At 43.5% G+C, this 12185-nt stretch overlaps 1 protein-coding gene across 5 annotated transcripts in view; it reads right to left on the bottom strand.

The window, feature by feature from the left end:
- LOC148363158 (filamin-C-like) overlaps positions 1-9905 on the bottom strand; it is a 71991-nt gene extending 62086 nt beyond the window's left edge. For 3 of the 5 annotated variants that reach the window (XM_088340738.1, XM_088340739.1, XM_088340741.1), the window contains exons 1-2: positions 9351-9903; positions 562-810 (exon numbers count right to left, since the gene is read on the bottom strand). In XM_088340738.1, coding sequence (XP_088196864.1) covers positions 562-810; positions 9351-9717 — 616 coding nt within the window. In that variant the 5' untranslated portion in view covers positions 9718-9903. Of the gene's footprint in view, positions 1-561; positions 811-9350 lie in introns of all 5 variants that reach the window. The other 2 variants (XM_088340740.1, XM_088340742.1) reach the window with 1 other exon arrangement.
- Positions 9906-12185: the final 2280 nt, after the last annotated feature.

Here is a 12185-nt window from a genome sequence, read left to right as displayed (position 1 = left end):
TCGAGTCACTGGTTTTACCTAATGCATTGAGGGAGCAGGTCTTTATTAATACAACTCTGAGTTTGGGCCATCAAACCCCTCGTTCGAGGCAGCGCCTGGAAGTAACTGTCCTGAAATAAGCCGTCGTTGATAGGGAGTCTAGGTAGGAAGTTTCTGGTTCTATTCACTCCCTGGAGGTACTGGTCTGTAATAAACGGACACTGATAGGAAGTCCAGATAGTTGAGTCTTTGATCCGAGTCAGTTTCAGTTAAGGATCCCATAATCACCTGGGTCGTCAGGGCACCCTTTCTTGTGGTGTGTCTTGGGAAAGTACAGCCTTCTTGCACACATCCCAATCCAAGTCATTATATTGGGTTGGGGTTTGTAACAGGTTACCAGTAGCAGGATTTGGGTTGGAATAACCGAAATGTACCAGGCCTCTGCGGTCCTAGTCCAGGTAGTGCCAATCATAAGCCTGAGTAAAAGTCGACTGTTGGACCCTGATCCAACAGCATTGCCCTTGAAAACCTCAAAAACCCCAACCTGTTCTGGCCACATTCGAAGCATTGTTTCCGTCTTACCTGGAGCGCAGTTGTCCACCAAAGCACCGAGAGCTTTTCCATCCCTCCAGTCGCGGTTGAAGTTGTTGATGGGCAGCTGCGGTACTTTGTTTTGGATCCAGCCCAGCAGGCGCTGCTTGGGGGTCAACTTCTTGGTCTCTTCGTCGTCCTCGTCGTCCCACATGGGCATGGAGATGGAGTAATGCAGGATCAGGGTCCAGATCATGCCCAGGATCAACTTGAGGTTTCCGTCAACGATGGCTTTGCTGTCTGTGAGGAGAAGAAAGCAGGAGGAATAGTTTGGAATTCAAGTCACAATTCAGGGATAATACTATCCATTCTTCGCGGAGGATGAATAATATATACCGGTGAGGATTGTTAGTGGTGCTGATCCTCCAGGGCCAATTATCGTCTGTTGAAAACTCCTCAGTGACTTATCGTATGTTGTTGTAAGTGTTATATTATTACAGTGAGCCAATCGCAATATTGCTATACTATTTTAGCTATAGAATTAATCTAGCTGACTTAAAATGGTCTTTAATTGCTTTTAATTCCTAAAAACTGTTGTCTTATCTTTGTAATCTGTGACCTGTCATCTCGGCGTTATAATACTACAGTGAGCAAGTTGGGGTTTTGCATTACCATGTTAGCTTTAGCGTTAAGCTAGCAAACTTAGAGTCGTCGTTTACTATACTCACAAAAGTCAATCGTCAAAGAAGAAAGCAGCTAAAAATTCTGGTCTGGGTTTTCCGTGGCCCGCCACCTCAGCACTGTGAAACAACAGTGAGCTACATACTATTTATTAGCTTTAGCATTGAGCTAGCAAACTTAAAATCGTCTTGTACTTTACTTACAAAAGTCAATTGTCAAATATGGAAGCAGCTAAAAATTCTGGTCTGTTTTTGTTTTCTGTGGCTTGTCAACTCAGTGTTCTAAAACTAGAGCGAGCTAATTGCTACTTATTAGCTATAGCCTCAGACTAGCAAACTTAACAACGTCTTGTTATCTTAATTGTACATCAGAAAAGTCAATTGTCAAAGGAAGCAGCTAAAACGTGTGGTCCAGTTTTGGTTTTCTGTGGCTTGCCACCTCAGCGTTTTAAAACTAGAGCGGGCTACTTGCTACATATTAGCTATAGCATTAAGGTAGCAGACTAAAAGTCTTTTTCTGTTAATTGCACAACTTGCATCAGAAAAGTCGATTCTCAATGGAAGCAGCTAACAACACTGGTCTGGTTGTACAGTGCCACCTCAGTGTTATAAATCTACAGCGAGCTACTTGTTACATTTTAGCCATAGCATTTAACTAGCAGACAAAAAGTTATCTTTTTCATTGCACAAAGTTTACCCGTAAAGTCCATTTTTAATGAAGTCACCTAAAAACTCTGGTCGGGTTGTACTTTGTGGCTTGCCACCTCGGTGTTATAAAACTGCAGCGGGCTACTTGCTACATGTTAGCCATAGCATTTAGCTAGAAGACCTAAATTTATCTTTTTCATTGCACAAAGTTTACCCGTAAAGTCAATTCTCACTGGAGGCACCTAAAAACTGGGTGTGCTGGGTTTTGTACCCAATGACTCTTGGGAGATTTAAGAGCAACGCCGAGCATGTTTTATCCATGTTTTAGTGCAGAGCTGACCAGGCTATTCTGAGTAGGTTTATAAACAACCGTGATTGACTTCTGGAGGGACAGCAATCTAAGGCAGATACCCCATCGTACCACCCCCCTTTCTTGCAGACAGCTGCCTGGCAGAGGAGCGCTAACAATCCGTCACACGCTCACAATGCTAGCTGGAAGAGCGTGACAGCTGAGGATGGGCGCAAGTGGATCTCTCCCTGCATAAATAGCGCTCGGATTTCAATTACCTCCCAAAGTGGAAGCGCCGCCGTGCCATAAATCAACGGCGGGCCAAAGCCGAGCACTTCATTTCCTAAAAGTCGCCTGCAAGGAAAGTTTGCTCGCTTTCATTTTCAAGAGGCCCTCGCTTAATGGAGTTTTGACGACGTCAGCGCTTTGTGGCAGGATGATGACTTCCGATGATGGGGGACTCTTTTTATTTCATCTTTTTTGGTGTCTGTCCAATTTCACTGCCTAGGAAGTGGTTGGTTCTTATGCGGTACGGTAATCGTTTATCGCGGGTAATGGGAAACGGAATGCATATGCAGAAATCCGTAAAGTAACCCCACTCCACTCCTCTATCGTCTCCCGGTCGCTGCAATTCGATCGGGGATAATGGATCGTGGCCACACAGGTGCTGTTCTATTTTGGTGGAAAGAACAGGGGAGGAAAGCTGACACGCATGACACAAATTTGATCACTAGAACCTCGCTCTCAGTAACACTTTACCGGGGATGATGGTTCGCCGCCATAACAGTGCAGTTCATTGTAGCCACCTCACCAATTGTAAAGGTAGATATGGTTTGTTGGCCACTGTTCTCAGCTATAGTTAACTGGGGACAATGGATTGCAGTGCATGGATACTGTTCATTTAGGCAGAATGAATGGGAACAAAGCGACCAGGCATGATATAAATTTGCCCTCTAGACCCCCACTTTTAGCAATACTCAACCGGGGATAGTGGGATTGCGGTCAAAACAGTGCAGTTCATTTTAGGTGAGCGTCAAGAGCACACTCTCAAGAAAAAGTACTCTGCTGGCCCCTGCTCGACGCCATACTTGACTGGCGATAATGGATCGCAACCTGGTGGGTGATGTTCACTTTTGGCAGAAGAAAAAAGCGGGGAAATAAGGCTGCCAATCATGACACAAAGTACCTCTCTAGAACCTCCCTCTCCGTAATACCTGATTGGGGATAACGGATCACAACCAAAACAATGCAGTACATTTTAGGCCGGCATCAATGGCACGTTGCAGAAGCCCAAACCTGAAAAATGTGCTCTGCTGCCCCCTGCTCTCAGCAAAAGTGGAGCGAGGATAATGGATTGCAGCCACAAGCGTGAACTTCATTTCAGGCAGAAATAATGTCAAAAAAGGTGCCAGGCCCGACAAAGGAATGCTGCGCTGGTCCCTGCTCGCAGTAATATGTGATCAGGGATAATGGATCATGACCGCGAAAGTGTTGTTAATTTAAGGCTGGAACAACAGAGCCGTCGGGCCTGACAATCATGTGTTTAATGGTCCCCACTTGCAGCACTAGTGATTAAAGATAATGTTTTTTTTTTAATTTCTTTTTTTTAGTTAGCTGGTTGTTAATCAGATGTTTCATATTTTATTTTATTATTTATGTATTTGTATTTGTTTCCACCTGTTTTTATGTTCATCAATTTATTTATTTCATCAAAGGATGGGCAGCACGGCGGCGCAGTGGTTAGCGCTTGTGCGGCACAGTTCATGTCATGGGAACCTGTCGTGGGTTCAAATCCAGCTCCAGACTTCCTGTGCGGAGTTTGTATGTTCTCCCCGTGCTTGCGTGGGTTTCCTCCGGGCACTCCGGTTTCCTCCCACGTTCCAAAAACATGCATTTCAGGTGAATTGGCCGGTCCAAATTGTCCCTAGGTGTGAATGAGCGAATGAGTTGTCTGTCCCTGTGTGCCCTGCGATTGGCTGGCAACCAGTTCAGGGTGTCCCCTGCCCACTGCCCGGAGATGGCTGGGATGGGCTCCAGCCCCCCCGCGACCCTAATGAGGATAAGCGGTACGGCTAATGAGATGAGATGAGATAAAAATATTATGAATTATTAAATTATGAGGTTATAGATCAGTGGGAGGTGTAATGGTGGTCTGTAATAGTCTGTAGTCTGTACAGCCCTTTGAGGCTTCTTGTGATGAAGGTCTATTGAAATAAACAGGACATGATTTTAGTGGCATTTTTTGCTCATAAATTGTTGCCATTTTTTGGTAGCGACTACATTTTTAGATATTCAGCAAACTATCTAGCTAACTTTTTACATTTTTTCATGCTATGTAGCTAACTATCTTAACTGTTTTGCTAGTTATATAACTAAACGTTGAGCTCTTTTCTAACTAGCTATCTAGCTTTGTGTCTAGCTTTTGTCTCTGTCTATTTAGATGCCCTTTTACACTTTTAGCTAGATAACTTGCTCCCTATTAGTTCTTTACCTGTTTACCTTCTAGCTAACTATCAAGCTACCTTATTAGCTATTTAGCAAGTTATCTAGTTAAGATTTGACCTTTTTTGCTAGTTATCAAACTAAAATTTGGGCTCCTGGAAAGGGGATTACCTCTTGTGTGGTCCCTTCTCTAGGTTTCTTTATTCTCCTCATGTTGAGGTTTTTGAGTTTTTCCTTGGCCTCATGTAGGTTTTAGATCAGGGGATGGTGGCATAATAGTCTGCAGTCTTTGCAGCCGTTTGAGAATCCTTGTGATTAAGGGTGTCACAAATGTGATGATTACTGATGTGAATGCCTCGGACTCTGATTGGCTCCCTGTCCCTATTCAAACCCACTCCTTTCTGTCACCTGTTGTCAGCCCGTTTAACGAACTTCTGCCCCACAAGATGTGGGGTCTGACATGGTCCTGTTTTCCTGTTGGTATTTTAAGTCCGATATTGTTCCCGTTTATTTTTGTTCTGTTTAATTTCGGGGTCCAGTTTTGTTTCCGTCTGTTTTTGTCTTGTTTGTTATTTTTTCCAGTTTTTGTTCCCGTCTAATTTCTCCTGTTGATTGTCGTTATCCCGATTCGTTATCTATCCAGTCCTGTCTGGTATCGACCCCATCCGTCCGGTATCAACTCTGGCAATTGGACGCGATTGGGTCCTGATCCTGTTCTGGTTCATGACAACAAATAAACATGACTTGTCTTACATATGTAATATGTTTGCCTATTATTAATTGTATATTCATCATGTTTTAAAACATTTTTGCAGGATTTTTGTCTCTATCCTGTAATGCTCGGGTCCTGACTAGAACCAGGAAGTACGACCGTATTAGTCCTGTGCTCAAGTCTCTGCACTGGCTTCCTGTCGCTCAGAGAATAGACTTTAAAACAGATCTGCTGGTGTATAAGTCTCTTCATGGTTTAGCACATCTGTGACATGTTGGTCCCATATGAACCATCTCGGACCCTGAGAACCTCAGGGACAGGCCTTCTGCTGGTGCTCAGAGCTAAACAGGGTGAAGCTGCGTTTCAGTTCCATTCAGCTAAACTCTGGAATAGTCTTCCTGATGACGTCAGACAGGCGTCTACTCTGACAATGTTTAAGTCCAGGCTGAAAACAGCTCTGTTCAACTGTGCATACAACTGAAAGGGTTCTATCTGCACTCTTCACTTTTACCTTATTTTAACACATTGATTTTATTATGTTGTATCTGTGGTTTTAATGCATTTTAAAAACCACATTTTAAATTTTCAATGTCTTTTATTGTGTGTTTTTAACCTGACTGCCATTTATGTAAAGCACTTTGAATTGCCTTGTATAAATTGTGCTATACAAATAAACTTGCCTTGCCTGCCTTTTATAGGTGTTTAATTTAGCCTTCATTTTGTAGAATCTCAAGTTTTTATCCAAATAGACCGATATTTTCCGCATGTCCACTCGTGCACCTTTCCTCAACTCCTCCAGTTCCATGGGCTACGATCGGCCACCAAAAATTATGGGGTTTGACTTTTTGTGGCCCCCTGCCACGAGTGAGCCAGCCGCCTTGTGCAGGTCGGCCTCGTCGCACACGTCGGCTTTAAAGGACGATGGTTTGAGCTTTGAGTGGCGTCGGCAGGTGCCGCCGACGCAGACTGTCGTGCGTCTCTGGCAACCGCCGGTGCAAAAGGCACGTCCGTCAAACGGATGCTCACTAAAACGTCACTTTGCGGTGATAAAATGTCTGCATTTGGGAATTATCTGATACACACTACAGTTTAAAAGTTCGGGGAACTCAGACAATATTGTGTTTTCCATGTTAAAGTCACTTTTATTTTGCCTATCTCTTCCTTTTGTTGGCCAGTCTCAGATATGGCTTTTTATTTCCCACTCTGCTTTAAAGGCCAGCATCTTGGAGTACCCTCTTTACTGTTGACGTATTTCTCAAACTAAAGACTCTAATCTACTTTGTCATCAGTGTTGGACACAAACGTTACAAAAGTAAGACAGAAAAACTGGAAATAGGATTAGTCAAGTCAAGCTGCATGGGTACTGTTCATTTAGGCAAAAAAATGGGGGGCAAAAGCCATCACGCATGATACAAATTTGCTCTCTAGGCCCCCACTCTTACCAATACTCGACTGGGGATAATGGGATCGCGACCAAAATAGTGCAGTTCATTTGGACTGGCCATACTTGACTGGCGATAAAGTCATGTTTATTTGTGACGCCCTTAATCACAAGGAGTCTCAAAGGGCTGCACAGACCACAGATTATTGCAAACCACAGACTATTATGACACCATCCCCTGATCTCAAACCTACATGAGGGCAAGGAAAATCTCAAAAACCAAGTGAAGTCAAGTCATGTTTATTTGTGACGCCCTTAATCACAATGAGTCTCAAAGGGCTGCACAGACCACAAATTATTGCAAACCACAGACTATTATGACACCATCCCCCGATCTAAAACCTACATGAGGGCAAGGAAAAACTCAAAAACCTCTGCATGAGGTAAATGAAGAAACCTTGAAGAAACCATCCCCCTTCTGGGATGATCAGGCTGCAATGGATGTTTAAATATAAAATGATTAAATTATAATGTTAAATAAATAATAAAATAGAAAGGATGACCAGGTTCCAATGGACGTAGCATTAACAAACAATACACAGATATTGTCAACATGAAATATAGAGCTATAGAATAGATAAAATACAAAATAATGTTAACCTTTATATGTTCAATTCATTTAAAGTCAACAACACGGAATCCTCTCTCAAAAATGCGTACTGACCAATCACAAGATCGTCTCTGAGAGAACCAGCTGTTGATTTGGGCCATTCGTTCACTTCTAAGAGCCGGCTCATAGTGTTGGTGAACAAAGGGAGTTGGGGGGGGCTGTCAAATATGTGGCTCACATTTTTTGCAAATGAGCCCTCATTCGCCTTTTTCGTTTGGCGCAGTAGCTAATACTATATTCGTAATCGCTATCTAACTCTATAGTTGTCGCTATTTTGAATGCCGACGTGATCCCGAAAGACGTGACGTAAACAACTCGGAGGAGAGTGAAAAACTGCGCCTCTGAATACGGTGTCGGGTTTAAAGGGGCATGCCGGCGTTAGCGTTCTGCAGCTAACATAACACGCCGCTTTTGAACATCGGTAACGGCGGTAAAAAAATAATGATTTGAATGAAACCATTACTGAAAAATAACGCTGTTAACTAATGCCGTTATCTATAACGGCCTTATTCCCAACACTGATGTTTAACAAAGTTGCTAGTTCATGACCTGTAAGGTGTCCATTTCTAAAAACTTGAGACTCTAATGTACTTGCCATCTTGCTACTTCTCTTTCTACTCTGGTCAGAGCCTGTTTGTGCTGTTCTCTGAAGGGAGTAGTACGCACTGTTGTAGGAGATCTTCAATTTCTTGCCTGGACTAGCTTTCTTTTCTTAGAACAATACTAGACTGTCAGGTATCACACGGAAATATATATTTTTTTACTATTCTGAAAGTTGAATCACTCCAACAAATGTGATGCTCCTGATACTCAACTAGCTCAAAGGAAGTCCTGTTCTATAGCTTCCTTAACCAGTTAAAAACTGTTTTCAGTCGTGCTAGCATCATGGCAAAGGGTTTTTTTAATCATACATTGGCCTTCTAATGGAATTAGCTAACACTGGAATGATGGTTGCTGAAATCAGGCCTCCATACACCAGCCCAAAATTTTGAACGGTGTTTTCCACTAAAACTCCGGGATACGCTGAACGCACCTTATGACGTTTTCACTTTATGGTGTTGTGTAAGCTGTTTTTAGCCTTTCTTTAAGGTATTTTCCACGATATTTGACATCATTAACACATGATTTTGAGTGTCCAAAAACGTACAAATTTAAACTTTATGGTGTTTGAGCCTGTCTGCTATTGGTTGATGTTATATACATACTAGTCTGCTATTGGTTTGTGTCACAGCAACCAACTTCCTGCACTGTTTTGCATAAACAACTCCGCCCCTGAAGATTTATATACTTTTTATTAATAACTTAATTAATGTGGTATATCTTTGGACTAGCTCCCCCCCAAATGTTGTATTTAGTTTGGAAAAACCTGCATTATTTTTTGTTTTTAAAGGAAAAACAAAAAATTTGGTCACACTTTTCCAAATACCAACACAACAGGTTGAGTACTGTACCCCCGATTCTCAAACCCTGACCTCTCGGAATGCACCCAGGACTGTTTATCCGTTTAATCTGGGTTCAAACTTCCCACTGCTCCCCCCTCAGTTAAGTCTTTGCTGCTAGCATGTTTGCTAGTTGGGTTAGCTTACTTCCAATCAACCTTAAATACAAAAACGTTCTAGAATTTCTCATCAGATGCAGCTTACGATCGATAATTATCCAAACTACCAACCAAGAATATCAACTTGAAACAACACATCGCACTTGTTAAGTTTTCTCGTTTTGCTAACCAAATAAACTGAAACCGGTTTTCTTTTGCCTAGACAATATGAGGATGACAAAAAAACGGCATCATTGAGGTCAAATATAGGGCTTCACAGCTTCAAGAACAATCTTAAGTATATTTATGATAGATGTGTAGTTCTAATGATCTAAACAGGGATGGAATTCTTTTATCTGAAGGCTTCTCTCCCTGTTTCCCCTTTCAAGTTCAAAATCCATTCATGTATTTTCTCCTTACTTTCAGTGTCTACTAAAGTTTAAACGTAACACCCTTTTCTTAATCCAATCCCACCACTCACCAATGGACACCAGCTTGATGCGCTCCCGGTCCAGAAACTCCAGCGCCACAGAGACGTTCTCCAGCTTCATTTGTCGGAAGTTGGGCCTGCTGTGATACTTTCGGTACATCTTCTTCTGGCTAAGGACCTCCAGAAGCCAAATCAGCTTCAAACCATCACTGAACTCTCGTTGTAGATCTCCGATGTTCTTGTTGACACATTTGAGGTGCTCGTTGCACCAGCGCGTGAAGGTGTTCTGCTGGATCTTCTTCCAGGGAGCGTCCTCCGCCAAGTCCTTCTCCCCTGCCGGGATCTCGTCGTCCTCCTCGCCGCCGAAGTCGGCCGACTGGTAGTATTGCGGCTCCTCGCCGTAGTTGTTGCTCATCATGACCGTCCCGGTTGTTGATTAACCACGTTGCGTTCAAAAACTTATTCAATGAGCAGGTTTTCGTCAAAGTCTTGTCCTCGGGGCCTCGGGAACGGCCTCGGCTCGTCTTAGGGACGCGTCGGACTCGAATGTCCGGACGGACCGGAGCCGGCCTTATAAACCCACCCGCCCCCGGACCGCGTCATTCCCAAGTCCTACCATCACGCTCCGTGCCTTCATCCGGGGGGCTCCGGCTCGGTTTACCCAACCGGGGGGGTTGTGGTCTTATTTTTAGGCGCTCCTATTTGGGAGAGCCTGTGTGAGTGTTTGTTGACAATGTGTGTGTGACTGCCCGAGCTCCAGAGGCCGAACAACTGAGCTAAGAAAAGAAAATGAGAGAAGGATTTAAAAAAAATACTGTGATGTGTGCCGGGTGTCGAGAAACGCTGGCTAACGTACGGTAGAATCTGCTGGAAATGAGTCATGTTCAACTCATTTCATAGAAAATTAGAAATATGCGGCACATACCATAAATACTCGCACATAGGTCGTCTTCAGAACTTTTATATACGATACTGAAATCAGAGGGTCATCTTATATGAGCATAAAACAAACATTTTAAAATTTAGGTGAAACGCAAAATAGCGAGAAAAGAGGTCAATGGATTTTGTCAAGAACCGGAACAGGATCAGGACCCAAACGCGTGATGTTCTCACACAAGCCTTTTATTTTACGGGAAATGGGGAGTCATGCACGTTAGGCAGCGGCCTGGCGTGGAAAGACAGGAAGCCAGAGACCGACAAGATCGATTCCAATTGCACGAGCAGATATTGGACGGATGGGGTCGATACCAGACAGGCCTGGACGGGACAGACAAGATTGGTAATGAAGCAGGATATCGAAATAAACAGAACAAACAAGACCAGAACGAAAACTGGAGAGAATAATAAACAGGACAAAGATAGAAGGAACGAAACTGGAAACCGATATTTAACAGGACAAAATAAACGGTAACAATACTGGACAGGAAATACCAGCAGGAAAACAAGACCGAGTCATAACCCACGTCTTGCGGGGCAGAGGTTTGTTGGTGGACTGACAAAAGAAAAATGAGAGGACTGAGCTTAAAAAGACGGAAAGCCAATCTGTCAATGAGCTCAGCTGGTGCCACACGGGCAGGGCCAATTGGGCGCCATGGCAACCGTGACAGATTTTGAACTTGAAGAAGGACAGGGAAAGAAGCCTTCAGATAAGAAAGTGCACCCTGTTCCAAAGGCCCGCCCCTGAGCCCTTTCTTTTTATTACATCCCCCTTGATTACAAAAGCTGATCCACCCTAAAGGATTTGACTTTCAAAGAACAGCAACATGATTGTCCAATTGCAAACATGATGTGCATGATAGTCAAAACCACAAACTTGGATCCTCTAAAAGCTCCTTTGCCGGTGTCCAATATTAAAAACGGAACAAAAAGCAAGATCAATACACGACAAAATAAATACTTACATATATTACAAATTTCATAAAAATATGTGTAAATTTCAATAATGTCACATACTGTATATAGGTATTACATTTATGTACTGCAGGTGTTCATTTACGTGCATTCGGGGTTTGAAAATGTACTTGAAATCTGGGTAAAGGCTTGAATTTGAATGTTTTCAAGGTTGGGAAAATGTCATGATTACCGACGTGAATCACCTTTGCCCAATCCTTTGGCGTCAACTGCTGTGGACTCTGATTGGCTCCCTGTCCCTATTTAAACCCACTCCTATCCGTCCCCGTTTGTCAGTCCGTCTGTGAACCTCAGTTAACACTAGGCAAGCCTTTTTCAACACTGACTCCAACCTGCTTTAGTGCTCCCGTCTGACCCCTGGCTTCGACCCGTTTTTCTGATCCTGACCACGTCTTCTCTTCCGTCCCGGCTTTTGACCTCTTTTCGTCCCCGACCACGTCTACTCTCCTTTCCTGGCTTACGATTCGCTTGTGACCCCGACCACGTTTGTGCCCTCCTGTCCCAGCTACTGAACCGTTTTCTGTTCCCGACACCGCCATCGCTTGCCACAGAAGATCCACTTCCGTGTTCAGAGTGACCTGCTTCCCGTGTCCAGCAATCACTGGAATGTGGCCGCAACCTTTTCTCTTCCTTCCAATAAAACTTGTGAGAAACGCTAGTGGGTCCTGTCTCCATTCTGGTCCTGACAGAAAATGGTTGAGCTCTGGGTGAAGTGCTTGAAAAGGCTTGAAATTCTTGACATGTTTCTCAGCAGACCATGCATCAAACGAAGAAATAATAAAGTCACGGCAGCTGAGATTGCAGGGCGTCGATTCATCGCCCCCTACAGGTGCTTTAGGACAGGTGCATCAGAGTGTTAAAAAAAAGAGATAAATCCCTTCACAATGAAAGAACCAGCACTTTCCAATCACGTGAAAGATAACTCACGAAGATGACTAGCTCAACTATGATTTCGGCACTATGAAATGTGTGCTT

The sequence above is a fragment of the Urocampus carinirostris genome, chromosome 7, assembly GCF_059441175.1.
Source record: "Urocampus carinirostris isolate Australia breed hairy pipefish chromosome 7, RoL_Ucar_1.0, whole genome shotgun sequence".
Taxonomy (NCBI): domain Eukaryota; kingdom Metazoa; phylum Chordata; class Actinopteri; order Syngnathiformes; family Syngnathidae; genus Urocampus; species Urocampus carinirostris.
The sequence above is the reverse complement of the archived record's forward strand: the minus strand, read 5'-3'. Positions and strand labels throughout refer to the sequence as shown.